The sequence below is a fragment of the Vanacampus margaritifer genome, chromosome 16 (assembly GCF_051991255.1).
Source record: "Vanacampus margaritifer isolate UIUO_Vmar chromosome 16, RoL_Vmar_1.0, whole genome shotgun sequence".
In the NCBI taxonomy this organism is placed as follows: domain Eukaryota; kingdom Metazoa; phylum Chordata; class Actinopteri; order Syngnathiformes; family Syngnathidae; genus Vanacampus; species Vanacampus margaritifer.
The window spans coordinates 15,180,676-15,201,331 of NC_135447.1; the positions used below are offsets into that span (position 1 = coordinate 15,180,676).

A 20,656-nucleotide genomic window follows, 5' to 3' on the forward strand; every position below is an offset into this window, starting at 1 on the left:
ACAAAGCATCCCCTAAAAATTTGTCAGAAAAACCGGAGTTGTTTTTTTATTTTCAAGTGAATGCAATACGCTTCCGTACTTTACAAATAAAAAATATTATTATTAATATTAATATTATTATATCACTTTTGCTCACATGGGAATAATCAGACCAGGCAAGCATATTCTCCCTTAATTTGATGGAAACATAAATGTCATTTAAACTTGTTACACTTTTGTTTGTTTTTCCAGTTCTTCAGTTTAATTAGGGATGAAAATTACAACACAGTTGAACGGGTACTTTTAATACACTGGTTGAAATCACTTGGGGATGCAGCTAGGGGGATGCTGCTGGAAGGGAAAAAAGAGCCTTAGTTAAATTGTATTTCACTGTGTCAGAGTGGCATGCCCATTTAAGTTCTGATTTAAATCCATTCTGTGACCTTCCTGTGTGGAATATATATGTTTTCCCTGTGCTTGCATGGGTTTTCTTTTTACATTTTGTCTTCCTTCCACATTCCAAAAACATGCATGTTAGTTTTTTTAGGACTATAAATTGGTGTGAATGGCTATTTGTCTATATGTGCCCTGAAATTGTATTGACCAATCCAGGAGGTACCCACAAAGTCAGCTGGGATAGGCTCCAGCTCACCTGTGACCCTAATGAGGATATGAAGTGGTCTAGAAAATAAATGGATGAATGGACTTCTCTAATAGCTAACTAATAAAAGCTTGTGTGTAATGTTAAGGCTAGCCATAATATGTCCTGTACTATATATTATTTTTAAATTCATGAAATGTACTGTATAAAAATAAATTCGATTTTAGAATAGAAATCATAGAATAGATCATAGAATAGAATCATCATCAGGATTTGTTTTCTCTCTGTAATTTCGAAAACATACTGTATTTGCCCTAACTCGTCCTCAATTCATTTAAAGTCATTTAGTAACACAATTGTAGTCAGAAGGCTTGTGTGGGGGCATTCAATGGGGACATGGCGCCCTGTTTTTGTTTATCTTGCCTGCAGGCCTTTTCCTGTAATAAGCTGTCAGCAACATTACTTGGCAACCGTTATGTGACGCAATTAGGTGTGGCGCTGATTGCACCACTGCAAATACTTTCTTTATGTTCATCACATATGATGCATAAAATAAAACCACTTCAGTGCGCTTGTGATTCGAGGTCTTGTTAATGTGCAGTAACCAAATTTTACCCCTTCTTGAATCCCTTCGCTTCCCACACACTCCCTTACTTCCAAATGTTGCACGTCATAACCACCCTGATGAGAGTAGCATGCCTAATCAGGCACATATTTTTACTATATTACTATATAATGGAAATAATTATGTTCATCATTACATTCAGAATGAAAACTATACAGTACATTGAAACATTAAATTGTTTATGTGTGTGATAACATTTTAATGTTTATTGTAATGACTGAATCATTTCTAAAATTACAATCAACGTAATGTTTATAAGCAAGTGAGATTTCATTCCTTCTTACAAGACAATAATTGCTGACACGCTGTGTTAGTATCAGCGGTACAGCAAGTACTGCCATGGTTACCTGCGTGGTAACCACATCTTTTGGGACTTAGGCATCTCCCTTCTCATCCACACTCCATGTTAGAAACATGTTTACAGTTCTAACATTACCAAAATGATCATTTTCTTACAATGTAAAAAAAAAACATACTTAACAATTCTTTTATTAGGCCTAGGCATTATTAGAATCATAATAAAAAATAAAACAAAAGTCAAAAATAATTCTCTCTGCATGTGTTATGAGTGTAATATATTAGGCATTCCATATGAGACACATTGTCAACATTTATTCAATATAGTGACTAATACAACACAAAAAAATACATCCAAAACTTGCTAGCTGCTATTTTTTGATGATCCTTTAGGGATAGGTGTTGCAACCAGGGGTGGCAGGGGGCGGGGGAGCTAGAACCACAAAGGATTTATGCTTTGGGTACAGTACACCCAACAGTATATTGTTATAATCCTAATGAAGACCATGCACTTACAATGCTGCCGTTAAATATAAGCTGGTAAGGCTGATAAAAATGGATTGGATGCTTTCTATTTGGATATTTGCCCTTCCTCTCTATACATGGAAAACAGCTGCATATGAAGGTATGACTGAAAATATATTACCGAGACAGAAAGTTCTCTTATGATAATATTGCATGATAGCTTTTTAACATGTGCTTTATTTGACAGGAAAACGTCTATCTGCATCTGGCTACCATCTCTGTATTTACAACGAGACCCACACTGTAACTTCCTTGGTGTTACGAAGGGTTCCATATACTGCGACTAAGAGTTGCGGAGGCTGGCTCTTTTGGACGGCATGTCCAGTGACACTTTTCAGAGTAGTTCATCAGACTGAGTACAGGATGATGATGGAGCAGGTGACCAGATGCTGCCATGGTTACATACAAGTGGGAAGCTACTGTGCCCTGTGTAAGTGTGCAGCATATCTGCTTTTGCTTGCTTGATTGCTTTCTGTTGGTCAAATCGGTCTGATACAAATATCCTGATGCTAATAATTATATGGCTTATAACGTTACTTTCTTTTTAATGGAGCTTTAAACCGCAGTACGGAGGTTATGTCCAAGCCTGGATCCTGCCCAACCACAGATAGGTCTTACTCCAGTGTTGATGACTGCGACTGGGACATAGATTGTCCAGACTGGCAAAAGTGCTGTGAGAGATCAGGTCACTTTCTCTGCAATAATCTTACAAGTTAGTATCCTTGATTCTCTCTCTCTCTCTCTCTCTCTCTCTCTCTCTCTCTCTCTCTCTCTCTCTCTCTCTCTCTCTCTCTCTCTCTCTCAGTAGTCAGTGTACAGAAATGACAAGGTGCAGAAATGTGCAAATTTATAACTACAGTGTTCTGTTGTGCCAAATTATCAAAACAAGTACAGTACATTTGTAAAACTGACAGTAAAAATATTTGTTGACATTTAACTTTTTTTTGTTGACATTTCACTTATTATTATTATTATTATTATTATTATTATTATTATTATTATTATTATTTTTAAGTCTAGCACAAAGCACAGTCTAAATGTGTGGATTTATGTAATTTTCTTTCTTTTGGTATTTTGCAAGGTTGGTTGGTTGGTTGGATGGATGGATGGATAGATAGATAGATAGATAGATAGATAGATAGATAGATAGATAGATAGATAGATAGATAGATAGATAGATAGATAGATAGATAGCCAGCCTTGCACAGACAGAAAAAGGCATCGTGTGTTGCTGTGGTTCGCCGTTGTGCGAGGGAATGCAGCCAACTCCTGGCCAATCGAAGCGGCTCCCCTCCTTAATCCGTTTAAATTCACCAGAGAGAGGCACACGTGTCTACATTCAGTCCATGCAGGAGATCGTCTTGCGCAAAGAGTATTGAGAGTTTAAGGGACTGCAAGAAGATCTCAACATGGCGCATGTGACATGAGAAATTGGAGACCGCCCTGCATTCCAGATTATGTGTGACAAAAAAACATGCACCACTACCATAATTGTGCCGCCTGGTCAGGGGGGTGCTGTCAAAAATATTTTTAAGATGATATTGATAATAATTTGAATTGACTTCTACAATTATTCAGAGAAATTGTCCCACACTGCTGTCGTATTTATGAATGAATTATGATGATATCCACCACACACGTCCGTGGAGTGCTGAATCTGTCTACCTGCACCTTGATCAAATCCACCAAAATCATGTTACACTGGCTGTGTCATCACTTAGGCGTGGTTTGAAATCTGGTCCACTTTTGTCACCAAATTGCCGGATGCGCCGGGGGCGTGCTTTGAAAGGAACCCTGACTGTAATGACAAGTTTGCTCTGTGTTATTTATTTGGTTGTTACTAACATAACTATGAGATTCATTTTTCGTAATCATTTCCAGTTTAATGCATTTTGTAGAAACTTTATTTGGACGTGCGCCGCCATTGTTATTCACGTCGCAACGCATTCAGTGCATAGTGACGTAGAATGGCGGCAGGCTCTCTGGCAAAAAAATAAATAAATCATCTTGTCTACAAATTTATATCGTTCTGTTTTTTAAGACAAAAAAGGTTGTGTTTTACCTTGACTAGTTTCGGCGACGGCTTCCTCAGTCGTCGCCGAAACTTGTCAAGGTAAAACACAACCTTTTTTGTCTTAAAAAAGAAAAAACATAGGACGGCAGGCTTTCTGCCGATCAATGTGAAACGGCAACAAAAAAAGAAAGGTAAGTCTCCGTAACGTTCCTAAAGGGATGATCAAAACACTTGAATGCGTCTGGTGAATGACGAGATACGGCGTGGGGGAGGGAGACTCTCCCGATCGCTTGTTGTTTCTTTAGGAACGCAACGGAGGCTTACCTTGCTTTCTTTATAGGCGTTTCACATTGCTCGGCAGAATGTGTTGCGAAGTAAATAACAATGGCAATGGTACGTCCAAATAAAGTTTCTTCAAAATGTATTAAACAAGAAATGATAAATTAAAAAAAAAAAGAATATCATAGTTATGTTAGCAACAACCAAATAAATAATATAGAGCTAACTTGTCATGACAGTCGGGGTCCCTTTTAAAATACAAAGTGCGGTGTACCAAATTCACAAACACGTTAAACTTAGCATGTCATCACAAAAATGAAGACATATGACATATTTCCATGTGCAAAATGTATACTGTAATTAATGGTGAACATGTTTGGTGCTTTTTGTGATGTGTACCACTGAAACATTTCAAGCTCTCAACAATGTTTTTTAATCAGGATCAGCTAACTACACTGAAAATGGGGGGTACCGATTCAATGCGACAGTGACAGTGAAGACAGATTATCAACAATTGATGAACAATGGAGCGCTTCTCAACCACACAAGATTACTTCAAGCAATGGTACCGCAAACCTGACGTCCCAAAACCATATTCAGTGATGATGAGCAGTGCATTCACTCCTTTGTTTTTGCACAGGTAACTGGAGCGCTGGAGTCTGTCAATTTTTCAGTCTATTACCTGGCCTCATGGCCCGTGCATCCGTATCGAACTGCCACCTCGCTGCTGATCGACTTCAGCTTTGCTCTTTCACTGCACGACGTCACATCAAAGCTGCATTTCCTCCTCAAACACATACAGGAGGTGTTAGCTGTGACAGTGGAAGGTGAGGAGGACAAGCAGAGGCAAGGTCGCTCGTGACTTGACTTGTGCTTCTTCACAGAAGTGACATTCTTGTAGCGTGTGATGTTTGTACAGAACATAGCAGTCAGGAAAGAATGACTCAGTCGCACCACAGCTTCCTTCTCCCACCGCTTCTATTTGAGCCACCGTCTTCTGTGGGATGTTTCCTGCGATGGTAGAAAATAACACCCGAGTTAGTCACACATATTCCCCCTCCTCCACGTACACAGATTGCTCACAAGTCATACAAATTCACAGTAGTAACCACCTTAACACGTATCATCCATACCGGAATAGAAATCAAGTTATTTTAGAGGCCTTTGATTTATAAGAAATTGCATATTGGTATTGTATTTAAAGTGGAAGTCAACCGTAAACATTTCTTAACAATAATATGTTATATGTGACCTTACTAGTCTAAACATGGCATTCAGATTAATATTACATTTGTGGAATAGGAGTTATGAAGCAAAATCCAGCCATTTTTATCCATCTCAAGGGGCAGCCATTTTGCCACTTGCTGTCGACTAAAGATGACATCACATAGCTATGGTAATGACCAATCCCAGTACAGCTTGCGAACATCACATGACCAAACTCAGGAAACAGGCCAGCCGTGATTGGACGTTACCTGCGCCATGAGTAACTGTGATATCATTTTCAGTCGACAACAAGTGGCAAAATGGCCGCACCCTGAGATGGATAAAAACAGATGGATTTTTCAGCTTCTTTGTTTAGATTACAGGGGATGCATTTTTTATTTGTCTATTGCAGGGATCTTCAATTAAAATTCAGAGGGGTCTGGTGGTAAAAGATTTTTCTGGGTAAAATATAATTTTCATTGAAAATGATTTATATCCTTAAAAATGCAATGATTTTGTTGTTGTTTTTTTAGCCTTGTGTTTGTAATTCCTGTTACAATATGTGTATTGTTAGGTTAACTAAAGATTCTAAATCGTCAATAGTTGTGGATGTGAGTGCAAATGATTGTTTGTCTATATGTGCACTGTGATTCGGTGGCGACTAGACCACCCCCGCCCCCTACCACCTCCAATTTTGAATCATTTTGGGTTTACTGTAACTGTGTATTGAAGGGCACAGTGTATTTCAGTGTAATTGTAATTCCAGTACAACCACTTCATGTGTCTCTAATTGTCCTTGTAGATGTAAATGAGTGTGCGCATCCTGCTCTCCATCAGTGCTCTCCACTGGCGCAATGTAGCAACACGGTGGGCTCCTACCAGTGCACCTGTCATGGAGGATATCTTGATGTTGATCCAAGCAATCCTGGAACTCATTGTGCAGGTTTGCGTGCCTGCGGTTACTGTGGTCTACAAATTTAGAGAACTATTTGGGTTAAGCACTACCTTCCCAGTCCACAAAACATACTACCTAATTCTCTATGTAACGTTAAAGAAGTCACTGTTTTATAATGCTATTGAACTTTAGCATTGTTTTTGTGTTTTGTGTGCTCTGTTCTTCAGTATTTTCTCTAAATTTACCCTCTCAAACCATGTTCTGCTGCACTGCATTCACAATGCAATAAATAGCCGTCATAATATGAATAACCACAGGAGTATATCAAACTCTACTGTTACACAGAAAAACTGCTCCGGCATAAAAAGCATGGAAATTTATAATTTTGAAAGACCAAGCAGTGGATCAGGACAAGTTAAAAAATAAAATAAAACAGAGCACCAACCTCAAATCATTAGGCAATTTATGCAAATGAAAGTCAAAGATGCTAGCCCGTATTGTTCCGTTCAGCAGTACATTGGTGATGCAACCTGCACTTGTTTAAAATGCTTTATAAAATGACAAAATCTTATCTTGAAAGAATTTCAGAGTTATCTGAAGTATCTGTATGTAAAGTTTTTTTGTGTCAACACTACATTGGGCCCTACTTTTGTGCTCAGCGCAAAGTGTAGTCTAACTGTGCACAAGTTTTCTTTCTTTTGGTATTTTCGTAGACATGCACACTTCAAATGGGATGTTTACGCATGTAAAATACATTCCTAATGTTTAAAATAGATTCAATAAAAAACAACGGTTGAAATGGTCCAAATCAGCGCTTCCCCGTTAGACTCCATTAGTTTTCAATGACAAGTTGGTAGCAGGCTACCAGCCGGCCTACCCATAATGCACCGCGCTGCCGAGATGCGTACTTCGCTTATTGTAAGGTGGTTGTGGGATTTGTCCGTGGTATTTTGAAAATGTCATCTCAGTTTCAAGAAATGTGCCAAACCTTTGGGAATAACCTGTAATAAGTTGTTGTGGCTCAAATAATGAATTTTTGGCATCATTTTGCAATGCTAACTCTCCTATACCAAAGTCCAAGGGCTTTTTATACACCTGATAATTTGGTGACTGAAAGTAGACTAGTCCTAAAACCAGCTCAGAGCAGGTCTAAGTTGTGGTGCAGGCATTGCATTTTGAAAGTTTGATTGAGGTGCAGGCAGACAGATTCTGCCATTTGCTGATATGTTTCAATCACTTCGATCTTTTGCGTCATCTCCTTTGAGTCTAATTCTGCTTCCACAATGTCAAAGACTGTATGCACCTTTCCTGCGCTGAAATTAAATGGAATGAGAGGAGCAGCTTCCATTGATAGGAAGTAATTCTGCGGTGTTCAATCTCTAACTGCACTCCATCTAAAAAACAAAAACAAAAGAAAGAAAAACAACTCCACTCATGCGCACAGTTAGACTGCTTAAGCTAAAACAGTCTAACAAAAACATGGCTCCCTTGCTGATGAGCTACTGGCACTGCACTGATATATCAAAATTACTTCTGTCATTAAAACAACAAATGGTGCCATGACTTTTGCATCGTAAGACCAGAGATGGCAAATCCAGGTCCAGAAAGTAAAAACCCTGCCACAGTTTGGCTTTAGCCCCTGGTGCTAGCCACCTATCTCCCTAGCATGTAAACAAGTGCCCGGGGAGCTAGCTAGGGAGTTAGCTAGCTAGTACCCGGGCTAAAGCCAAACTGTGGCAGGGTTTTTTCTTTCTAGACCTGGATTTGCCACCTATGTAAGATACAGTATACTGTACACAGTAACTGCATACTACATGAATATTTGTATTCCTCATCAGCCGCTTACACTATATTCTCATCTTTTAGAGCCAAATGACATCACCATGCCATCCACCACAGAGGCCCCACAGTGTTGCCCTTTTCCAATCAACACCACCTCACCTCTGACTGCAGGCAACAACACTGTGGTTTTCTTCAACATCACTGAAAACAACATGACTCTGCCTCCTTTGAACACAAGCACTGCCTTTCAAACGACAACATACAGATCTAATAATGCAATTGACGGGCTACCTCTGACAACAACGTCATCAAGTGGTATGAACGTTCCTATTCTTATCTCATTCTGACAACTCTCTTGTTTAGGAAGCAAATACAATAGGAGTCATAATTGTGTTCTCCCTCACTCACTCTCTGCCCTTTTCCAGCCTCCCCTGGCATCAGCAGATTACAGGCTGCCAACATCACTGGCACTTCTTTTTGTGTGTACTGGCCCAGCCTAATCCCAGCAAACCAGACTTACTTGGTGGTTCTTAGTGAGGGCTCAGAGGTTATTAGTATTTGGGCAACTGAGCAGACCACGATAGAACTGAGGGAACTGCAGCCAGGGGTGCTCTACAATGTCACTGTTAAGCTCCATACAAATGAAAGCCATGGAGATGTTCTTTATATTGCAGTCAAAACGGGTAAGAACCGTTTATACAAATCTAAATTCTTCATTATATTAATTGTTTTGGTATAGACCAATGTCTTAGTATTGCAAGGGTCACTAATATCTTTTATGTAAGTTTGAAAAAAGTTTGGGGTAATTTATACTATATATATATATATATATATATATATATATATATATATATATATATATATATATATATATATTTTTTTTTAATATTTAGTTTTTGATTTGAAGTTACTTTGGCTAAAGGATAGTATAATATCTCAATACCTTAATATTTTAACCATTCTAATGTATGGATGAATGAATGAATTAATGATTTTTTATGAATCAGAGCAACAAAATTGACTTAAAGACAAAGCTCAAGCCATGCTCCCAAAAGGGAGCATAGAATGAGCCCGGAGAATGTGCAGAATTTCACAAGTTACTTCATGTTAAAGATTAAATAGCTCAAAATATGAAAAGAAAGGGACGCGAGTAATTGAGGGATGGCGGACCCAAATGCACCTGTCACCAACGTCTTACAAATGCAATTATGCCATCTAGTGGCAGAAAAATGACCTCAACACAAATCAATATCACACTCGTTTTCTACTGTACTGTACATCTTTTTAATTTTATCTAAATGTGATAAAATTATTATGATTATTATCATGAAATTACTGTATCAATAACTGAAAGATGTAGTCATATTTGTTTTAGTTTAACATTTTTTCCACTTTTATGTTAACAAAAGCATGAAAACTGAGGGGGGGGGGGGATTCTTGAAATTCTTGTTCTTTAAAGAACCCTGTAAAGTAAAAGTTACTGACAAAAAAAACTAAACTAATTTCTTTGAAGATGCCCAAACACTCGATGCCACAACTCGACTTACCAACATAGCGTTCACTGATGACTTGCTCAACACAAGCAGCCAGGCCTACAAAAACCTCACTGCAGGCATTTTAGACGAGGTTGGTACATCATGTGTCGAGTTAAGCGTCTTTGACTAACTGAATGTGAATATCACAGCATGTGACAGTGGGCATGTTTCCTTACAGATCTACCGTTCTCTGAGCAAAGATATGAAGGTTATGGTGGATTCAGGTCAGGTGAGAATCGAAATCAGAAACTTTACCCCCGGCAGTGTGGTGGTCGACTTCACCGTAATCTTCAGTCCTGGTCAAGAACAGGACATCAGAAATACATCCACAGTACTGCTCTACTCACTGAGGAACAGCTCCATATACACAATGGACGAAAACAACACAAGCATCAGTGGTATATGTTTCTTTACAGTCTGACAGTGTTCCATATCTAAAATTGTATTGATGGATGATGGAAAAGGCCAGGATTAAAACGTTTCTTTTGTGCATGCATACATACATACATATACTTTGTATTTTTGACACTAACTGGTGCTGCGCATGGTGTCAAGCGTAAAATAATTGGGAAGTAGTAAAATGAGGAAGTAGGCCTCACATACATGTATTCTGTATCCTCAGCTAAAAATAGAAATGTCACTGCAGTTAGTCAGTTTAAATAATTGTGAAAATCTTCTTTGTTGATCTGCAAAATAATATTATACTGCCCCCAGTTGGACATGTGGCGCATTGCAGAAGAAGCCACAATGAATTAACCATCATACATAAAATGTTTAATCATTTACACTGTATTTATATATGTTGTCACATTTTTTTTTTATGAAGAACAAAATTATAAAGGGCTATTTCTCTTGCTGAATCAAATTACACAATTTTTTGGGATATTTTTTTTGTGGGAGGATGCCGGAACTGATTAATGTCATGTCCTTTCATTTCAGTAGGCAAAGATTTTTTGGTGATTTATTAATTTCTTTATGTTACTGATGATAGCTTCAAATGATCAAAACTCTCTGACAGTCATCTTTATTTATGAACATAGGTGGCAAATCCCGGTCCAGAAAGTAAAAACCCTGCCACAGTTTGGCTTTTCACCTGGGGCTAAAGCCAAACTGTGGCAGGGTTTTTACTTTCTGGACCTGGATTTGCCACCTCTGTAAGATACAGTTTACACAGTAACTGCATACTCTATATGAATATTTATAATTCTTCATCAGCCACTTACACTATATTCTCATCTTTTATCTGTAAACATAGGTGGCAAATCCAGGTCCAGAAATTAAAAACCCTGCCACAGTTTGGCTTTTGCCCCTTGTGCTAGCTAGCTAGCTCCCTAGCAGGTATCCGAGCACCCGGGGAGTTAGCAAGTGAGCTCGCTAGCTAGCACAAGGGGCAAAAGCCAAACTGTGGCAGGGTTTTTAATTTCTGGACCTGTATTAGCCACCTCTGTTTGTGTAGCACTTTCAAACAGCCGCAGCACTTACAGAACACATAACATAAAACATTAACAATGATACATTCATAATGATAACAAACCAACAAATCTTTTTTACATCCCTACATACACTTTGATGTTTGAAGTGGTTACAGATGAAAGAGGAGAGATTCCGTTTTCTTTCAACAGTAGATCAGAGACGTCATGGATTGCTATAAGGGAGGATAGGTGAAATTATGGATGCCTCGTCTACAGTTCTGATGTCTGTGTTGTTGTTAAAGAATGCCAGATAGTCAAACTTAAGAGTGAAAACTGTATTTTATGTGTTTGTTCTTGTAGATTTTGATGAATGTGTGCCAGAAGAAAATGACTGTTCCCAGTGGGCTACATGTACAAACACCTGGGGCTCCTACACATGCTCTTGTCGACCTGACTTCATGGACACAGACCCACAAAGGCCTGGGAGAACCTGTCAAGGTAGCGTCTCACATTGGATACGTTACAAGATCAATCTTGCACGGAGGCTAACAAAGGAAACACCCACCTGTAAAATCAACATAAATATGATGGATTATTTTATCAATGAAATCACTCAGTTTTAACTGTTGCCTTTCATTTGGACATATTTGCTGACTCTGACATTTTAGTTGGTCGGGTATACTTTGGTTATTGACTTAATGGCAGATGAAATTCACAACTTTGTGTGCCAGTTACTGCATTTAGAACTGTTCATAATTCTCTCCTAATGTACCCTAATGTAAGGTTTGTTTTGTGCCAATACATACTTGTGCCTATTGGAATTATACTAAAGAAAATATTCATCCTAGGGTTCACAAAACCTCAACACTTTACATTTTCTATACTGACACTTATTTTCTAGTGCATTTTAACTTTCTATTCTTCGGAAGAGGATTAGGGCCAGTGGCGGGAAAAAGGGTTGGCAGGATTCTCTCCCTTTATTCTTAGAATTCTGACTTTAAAGTGAGAATTCAGATTTTAATCACAGATTTCTCACTTTAAAAAGAATTCTGACTGTAAAGTGGGAATTCTGAGATTAAAGTCTGAATTCTCACTTTAAAGTCAGAATTCTGAGAATAAAGTAAGAATGATGCCAACCCTTTTTTCCTCTTCACTGGCCCTAATCATCTTCCGTACTATTCACTGATTTTTTCTTCTTAAATATGTTTTCCCTTGTGCAGCTACCATGGAGACCACAACATTGCCATCAACGCCTTTCACACTATCCTCAGCCAGCATTTCCTCATTATCTCAAATAACATCAACGTATCCATTTCCAAATACAATTGGAGGGACAATCACCGCAATCCCCTCTGTCGAAATAGCCACCACGAGCCCACCACCGTCCACCTCTATCAGTCCAGCAACTGTCAACATGGTACCAACAACCACATCTGTAGCACCAACTACCTCGATAAGTGCGCCAACAACCATCACTATAGTCCAAATAACCACTTCCACTTTGTCAACAACCACAATAGCATCCAGGATCATTGCACCTCGTACAGCCACTTCTGCTGAGCTAACAACTCCCACTATTGGCGCAACAACCTCCACCAGGATACCAAAAACTGTATCAACAAGCACATTTGAACCAACAAGCAGCACCATTTCCAGGACTGAGCGCACTACGCCTAATACAGATGCAACCCTCAAAGATACCTCCCAAGGAATGTATTCAATTCTGGATGATATTTCCGTTGATTGCACAGTTACAGGCATCACAGTGACAGTTGCGAGAGAGTTTCTAGCTCATAACAACATCAGGGAGGGCACTCTGTACCTGGACAATCAGGCGTGCGGGGTCAGTGGGTTCAATGCCAGCCATGCTCAGCTGATCGCGGAGTGGAACGAGTGTGTCACAATTTCTGCACAAGTAAGTTATCGTACATGTTTTTTGTTCTCTCTTGTTCGCTGCTCTAAATATGATGATAACCCCTACCATTGTTTTATTTTAGAATGAATCCTACTACATGGCTTCTGTAACACTGTTCAACGCAATGGAAACATACATGTCACCCAATGGAACACTGGAGGCACCCAAATTACGCCTGGAAGTTCCCATAATGTGTACATACAGGAGGAGCATGCTCATGTCTGCTGACTTTGGCTCCATGGGGTGCGTAAATGCTTCCACTGTCGCTCTTCCTTCAAACCATAAAAGTGGAATTGACATTACTTATTGTGTAATATCATATTTTGGTGACAGTTTTCTGTCATTGTTTCCAGGTATGACTTGATCCAAGATGTGATCACAAGCTCCGGGATGTTCCAGGTGACAGTACAGCTGATGAACGGTACATTTCCTCTACCTTACAACTACAGCATGTCGCCAGAGGAAGCCGTTGTGGTTGAAGTGAGCATGAATACCTCAGCAGACGAAATCAAAGTCGTGATCTACTCGTGTTGGGCTACGCCAACGCAAAATCCGCTCGACAACAAGCGCTTTGTCTTCCTGGACAACAGGTAAGCTATTCAAGATGAATCGTTTTTTGTTTTATTGTTTTTAAGTCAAGTGAAAAGACATATATGTACATATTGTATATTTTTGTATATTTGTATTTAATGTGTTTTCACCAGGGTTCAATGTTTCTTAATAAAAGGACATTCTTTGGTCAAGCTATAGAAAGGATGAATAAGCATAGCACATAGGATATCCACTTGTAACAATCCACTTGGCAGTATATGGAGGACCAAAACTGCCAAAATTAAAAATAAATACATAAAAAAAAATAAAAATAAATGTGGAAATTAATACAAAATAAATATATAAATTGAATTAAATATCAATCAATCAATAAAAGCTCTCTGCTCTCATATTTATTTATTTCATGCTGCAGACGCTCTGTCACCACAAAATGTTATTCAAATGAGGGGGCGGTCCTAAGCGTGTCTTGGGTTTGATTCCGCTGTCTCGCCGGATTGCATGGAGAGCTCCAGCAATGGCTATCTTGGTCACTGTCACCACAACTTGCGACTTGACTTGACATTTCGTGCTGACAGGGCGTCTGCAGCATGATATAAATAAATGCGAGAGCAGAGCATTTATTGATTGATATTTAATTCTATTTATATATTTATATTATATTATTTTTACTTTTCTATTTATATATTTATTTTTGTAGTTATTTTTACTTTTATTTATTTATTTATGGATATATTTTATTTTGTTGTCTTTATTTCATTTATATTTATTTTTTGTTTTTAACTTTTGAATTCTATTTTTTATATCCGTATTTACTTATTTATTTATTTATATAGAATTTTGACAGTTTTGGTTCTCCATAGTACAGTATAAGACCCAGTGTATTGGTTGACCAATCACAGCGTATTGGTCAACTGCTGGTCTCATGACATATGGACGCCATCTTATTACCCTGCTGAAACCGAGTTGGCCAAACTCTCTCTATCAACGGCAAATTTCGTCACCTGTGAATTTACATATTTGTGAAAAAATTTTTGTCTTTCCTTTTCCAATATTTTTTCATGTCTTGGATTTTTCGTGCTTTGTTTTGGGATACCAACCTCCAAATTGCCTCCATTTTCCATGGAAACCGTATACACAATGTTTATTACCATGTCTTGAAGATTTGGGGGATTGCAAAGAAAATTAAATATATCTATTTTTTTTAAACAATAAAGCGAATTAAAATATTTGTTAATAATTAGAAAGAAATAAACGATAAAAAAAGAAGCTTTTTTCACACTGTCAATGTGGGGTGCAAAATATGAGTGGAAAAAAAAAGTGCATGCGGTGCAAACCATTTGCAAGCATGGTACGGTATTTTTTTATTATTAATTAATTATTAGTATATTAATTATGTTATTAATTATCATATATAATTATTATGAAATATATTCATTCCAATTATTAATAAATATAATACTATTAATTTATCATTATTTATTTATTTAGAGTATTTCTGTATTTTTTGACGGTATGTTCATGTCTGTGTCCTACAGATGTGCCCTCAACGTGTACACTGATGTGTTGATGAACGGAAACTCCAGCAAATCTCGTGTGTCTGTGCAGATATTCTCCTTTGTCGACGTCAGTTTGATCTATCTGCACTGCCACGTTCAGATCTGTTTGCAGATTGGATCTGACACCTGCGTGCCTGTGAATGCGCTCTTTGTTTAGCATTTATAGTTCAAACCTTTTTTATTATTATTTTTTAAACCTCGTTTGCTTGTTCTTCTGTTTTAGGATTGTGTGCAAAGAACAGGATGGAACACAATTGGAAGAGCGTTCGGTTCTACTGGGCCTTTGCTCAAGTCTGAGGAAGGTGAGTGCTGTGCCATAAGTGCTGGAGACTAGGTTTGAAATGAGTTGGATGAACAGACCATTGTCCAGTAAATTAAGCCCAGCAAAATGTTGTTGTTTTTTTTTACAGTCACATGATCCTGAGGTTGAAGGTTCTGGATGTGTGTGTATTTATTTCATGAAATCATTATTGGCGATGGTATGATAAACAATGACTTCTCAGTCATGTTGTCAAATTTTTAATCAGATTAATCATATTTTAAAATGTTGATTAATCATGATTAATCACTCGATTAAAAAGTCTTTTTAATCAACATTTTTTGCCCGCCAAATTTGAAGAGCACCAGTTATGTGTTAATTTTTCAACATTTAAAGAGGAAATCAACCCCAATTTTTTTGTGTGTGAAAATAATAGGCCTATGTTCTATGCAGTGATTTTTATATATGCCACTTTTTTTTTTTTTGCTGTAAAACAACTCTCACATAATACTTCCGATTAACACCGTTCAAATTTCAGCTTGCTTCAAAAACGTACGCCTTCCGGGTTATTTATCGTCTGATTCCACATTACTTACAGTATTCGCACAATTTACTGTTAAATATAAAATTTTCTCCATTCATTTTCAATGGGACTGGCATTTTCCACGCCCACTTCCATACATACAAGTGACCAACATTACCAGCTGTCTGATACGGCTCAGTGGCGCAATTGGTAAATTGCCTTGTCCAGTAACCAGGAGCTTGCAGGTTTGAATTCCATCTCCGACTGTACATTGCAAATATCCAAGGCAATTATGCTAAGGGTAACCAACTTACTATCATAGTTCCACTTTTCCATCAAAATTAATGGAGGGTACTTTCAGATAACACTTTTCCATATAAATTTCAACTTGCTTCAAAAATTCAAGCCTCCCGGCTTCAAGTGTTCTTTTTATTCATTTATCTTTCAACTACAATTAATACGTTGTAATTTTCACATCATTAATCTTTCAATTTACTTGATAAGCATTCAGCTTAGCATTCAGCTAGCATTGCCACGCAATTTCTGCAGAAATTGCACTTAGTGTAGTCTAAATATGGTATTCTGGTTAAAATTGTGTTTGTGGAATATGAGTTAAGCAGCAAAATGCAGCCGTTTTTATCCATCTCAGGGGACGGCCATTTTTCTACTTGCTGTCGACTGAAGATGACAGCAATGCTGCTCGGGGCTCAGGTAACAACCAATCACAGCTCAGCTTCAGAAAACAGGTGAGCTGTGATTGGTCGTTGCCTGACCCCTGAGCAATTGTGATGTCATCTTCAGTTGACAGCAAATGGCAAAAATGGCCGCCTCCCTGAGATGGATAAAAACGTCTGTATTTTGCTGCTTACCTCATATTCTACAAATGTAATATTAATCAGAGTGACATGTTTAGACTAGTGAGGTCACATATAACATATTATTGTCCCCAAAAACTTTTGGGTTGATAATATTGCCTGATAATATTGCCATTGATAAGATTGACTTCCACTTTAATGTTATGAGGACGTCTTCAACATATTTTGATCCACTGCACATTCTCATCCTCCTCTTTGCATAATTTAAAATGAAGAAAAAAAAGACCCCAATCGTGAACAAATATTCTGAATCATGACTCCTGACCATCCCTGACTACCATGTAGCTCTGCTTGGTTCAAATTGTCGTATTTTGTCAATGGATTAATGGGCTGCTCCCTCAAAATTGTGGGCCTGTCTCTTAGGCGAAAATGGAGGAAAATTATATTACAATAACACTGCATCAGCCCTCAAAGACACTGACTCACCGGGCATCTGCCCTGTATTGCTCGATACCCAGTCCAGCTCGGGGCTTTCATAATTTAGCAACATTTTTGAAATCATAACAGACTACTAATGTGATGGCGTGTTTTCTGTTTTATTTGATTTTAAATTTCCTAACAAGTGCCCCCGGAGAGTCCAAATGATAGACTCCAACTGATTGGACTGTCAATCCTTGGAATTGCTGTGATTCTCTTCTTCATTATTGGCGGCGTTTGTCTCTTCTACTATCAAAGGAATCGCATTGGACATTACAACTTCACTACCAAATCCAAGCAAGTGAACATCACCGAGATTGAGTTTATTGCTTAATTAAGTCTCAGAGTTACATGATTTGACATATTTGTCATTATATGTCAGGCATGGAGAAATAAATACACTTTTAAGCAAAAATAACAATGCAGTGCTCTTATATATTTTATATAAATAATATTTTACAATCATTAGAGCAGTTCTTTGCTCTGTTGACGTCCATCCAATCAGACTTTCCCATGCCATGACCCTGAACAAATAAACGGATACTATTTTTCACATCAGAATTAGAGTCAGAGTCCAAAGTTTTATGTATAATATTGGCGATTTTGTGTTATAGTTTTAGTAAGGTTATCATTTCCTTTAAGTCACTCACTATTTACAATATTGAGCAATTTATTTTTGGACTGTTTATATTAATTATATTTATCTACATATAATTCTTGATATTGATCAACTTGTTAGAATGTTTAGATCAATTATATCTATCTATGTCCAACTCTGTCATGGTTTCAAGGTGAAGTAATGTGTGAAAAATAAACGCTCAATAAAATATTCAAGTCAAGGCATCTTTATTTCTATTGCGCTTTCAAACAGCCGCAGCTGTCACAAAGTGCTCACAGAGTAAATAAATAATAAAGTAATAAAATCATAACCAACTTTTTTTTTTCTTTCCTAAATACGCATTGATGTTTGAAGCGGTTATAGATGAAAGAGGAGATTTTCGGTCTCCTTTCAACAGTAGATCAGATTATGTTATTATCACAACACGCATGACGTCACACGCGTCTGCTCCAAACGTAAGTTTTTTTTTGTTTGTTTTTTTTACAAAATTTTACATGCAAGTTTTTGTTGTTGTTGTTTTTACTAAATTCTACATGTATTTACACAGATGGCCAATAACAAAGCTTCCCTCTTCGTGTTTTCATTTGGCATGGTTGTCCTCCAGAATGGCAAACTAAGCATTCTGGGTAAAATGACGTTATGTCAACAAGGGAATTTTTTTGGGTCTATACTGCATTCTTTTATCAGAATTTATATTGACAAATATTTTGTTTTATTTTGGAAGAATGTTATTTTTGGTTTTGTTGAAAGAAATAGAAAAAGCAAAGCAAATGTGTTTTGGGTTAATTTATTAGTTTGGCAAAATTTCAGATAAATGTAAATTTATGGGAATACAGCCATCTTTTTTGGCTTTAATTAACAAACTCAGGCTTTATATTTTGTCAGTTAGATATTGTAAGAAAAAAAACAATGATAATTATTTCCTTGTGTTGAGTGTAACATATTTGTATAATTTAATTTGACATGTATTATTACTTAGCACCCACCCCCCATAATATTGTAAAAAAAAAAAAAAAAAAAAAAAAAGGATGCGTGATTGTTTCATAACCCGACCAATTTACGTCTGTGAGCCGTCGTAAACTCCCCCTGTAGGCCGACTAGTTTCCATTTCGGATTGTCGCATCATAATTTGACCACAAGGGGAAGCTATATTTATAGATTCAAATAGTGAAAGCACAATCCCTTCCTGGCGCTCTCATTATCTACGTCACACAGGCACGCACACACGCACACACGCACACGCATTCGACGTCACCGACAGAAAACCTGGCAAACCGTTTCCATGGCAACAGGCCAGCACACTAAAGGACAGTGGCGTGATTATGAGTGAGTGCGCGTGTTTGATGCGAAAGTACCCACATTTCTTTTCTTTTTTTTCAAATGTTATTATATTTTTAATGCAGATTACATTTTCAGAAATGCTGCATTTTTCTGTACCGTTCAATTTTATTTACAAAAATGTATTTATTTTAGCCAGTTTGAACAGGAGACGCTGTATATGGATTTTGTTATTTGTTTTGTTTTTTTGTATAATTTTGACCAATTGGCAGCACAGTAATGTCGTGGTTAGCACATATGACTCGCAGTTCTGATGTCCAGGGTTCGAATGTCACTCCCAGCGGCCTTGTGGGGTTTGTGCATGTTAGATTAAATAAGGTTTAAAATTGTCCAGGTGTTCGGGTTGGACAAGCAGTAGAGGAAATGATATTAACCATTCAAATGTAAAGAAGAGCATTTACAAAATAAAATTAATTTACTGCAAAACAAATTAGAATATCGTGAGACGTTAATTTATTTCAGTAATTCAATTCAAAAAGTGAAATTCATAATCTATGTTTGTGTATTGTTCGACCTTCCCCCTACTTTTAGCCCAGCTCTTTGCGTTATAAATAATTTGTGAGCAGAGAGAAATCCAGAGACTGATATTCATCCTCCACTGACCTCCAGTGTCCTGTCTGGTCAAGTGTGTCTTGTTGCACAATAATAATAATAATAAAAAATCCTGACAATTTACAATGAAACTGTATAAACTTTTAAGACGAAGTGATGAACGCAGCACATAGTAATGATGAGCAACATGGAATGTGACATTGGTTAGTCTTTGCTAACAAGAGCTACAACACAGAGCTAACAGGAGCTAACAGTGTCTGATTCACTTACCCTCAAACTTGTAAAATATTTGTTTTTATGACGATAAAACATTCTGCATTTGATATGGACATCCTACTGAAGAACGCAGGACGTGATTCGTTCTAATTTAAACATGTTGGCTATTTGTTACTTGCCAAATTGATTGTATCGCTTAAGACTGACACATAAACATCTTGTGCTTCAGTATAAGACGGTTGTTAATTCTCTCCCAGTCAGTCAGCACAGAATGTAACCAATTCAGATCAGAAAAGAAAGATCCAAACTGACGTACAGTATAAGAGGCTAAAAGGGATTTTTTTTAAACACATTTTTAAACTTTTTTTTTTTTAAATCTTGGAAGACAACCAACAAAAACAGGATGTGAAACATTATGCCCTAACGACCACCTCCTCTTTATAGTCATATTTAACAGTTCATAATATATCTTAATTTTGTTATATCAAAATTAAGTTATACAATGGAAGTTTGGATAACAAAATTTATTATTTCCTTCCTATCAGAATCTTGAAATTACACTTTGTCCCCTACATCCCAATTTGTGATTGGCTCATGACGTGCAATTGTCTAGATGAGAACAACCCGTAAATATGAGGGCAATGCACACCGCCACAACCACAACACAGGATCATTTGAGCTAGG

The 20,656-nt window shown here is 37.4% G+C and overlaps 1 protein-coding gene across 4 annotated transcripts; it reads left to right on the forward strand.

Moving 5' to 3' along the window:
- Positions 1 to 1,968: 1,968 nt before the first annotated feature.
- Positions 1,969 to 18,048, forward strand: umodl1 (uromodulin-like 1). Of its 4 annotated transcripts, none has more exons than XM_077547693.1 (18): positions 1,969 to 2,127; positions 2,215 to 2,457; positions 2,581 to 2,739; positions 4,761 to 4,885; positions 4,961 to 5,147; positions 6,329 to 6,469; positions 8,288 to 8,518; positions 8,629 to 8,886; positions 9,717 to 9,829; positions 9,917 to 10,136; positions 11,511 to 11,648; positions 12,371 to 13,065; positions 13,148 to 13,308; positions 13,419 to 13,486; positions 13,565 to 13,655; positions 15,153 to 15,309; positions 15,397 to 15,475; positions 17,394 to 18,048. In XM_077547693.1, exons 1-18 carry the CDS (start codon positions 2,058 to 2,060, stop codon positions 17,579 to 17,581), a joined length of 3,324 nt encoding a protein of 1,107 aa, XP_077403819.1. In that variant the 5' UTR covers positions 1,969 to 2,057; the 3' UTR covers positions 17,582 to 18,048. The 4 variants fall into 4 exon arrangements, with proteins under 4 accessions (XP_077403819.1, XP_077403820.1, XP_077403821.1 ...); XM_077547694.1 differs by having other exon boundaries at positions 13,568 to 13,655; XM_077547695.1 differs by lacking the exon at positions 17,394 to 18,048 and adding an exon at positions 15,584 to 16,546 and having other exon boundaries at positions 13,419 to 13,655.
- The last annotated feature ends 2,608 nt before the right edge of the window (positions 18,049 to 20,656 follow it).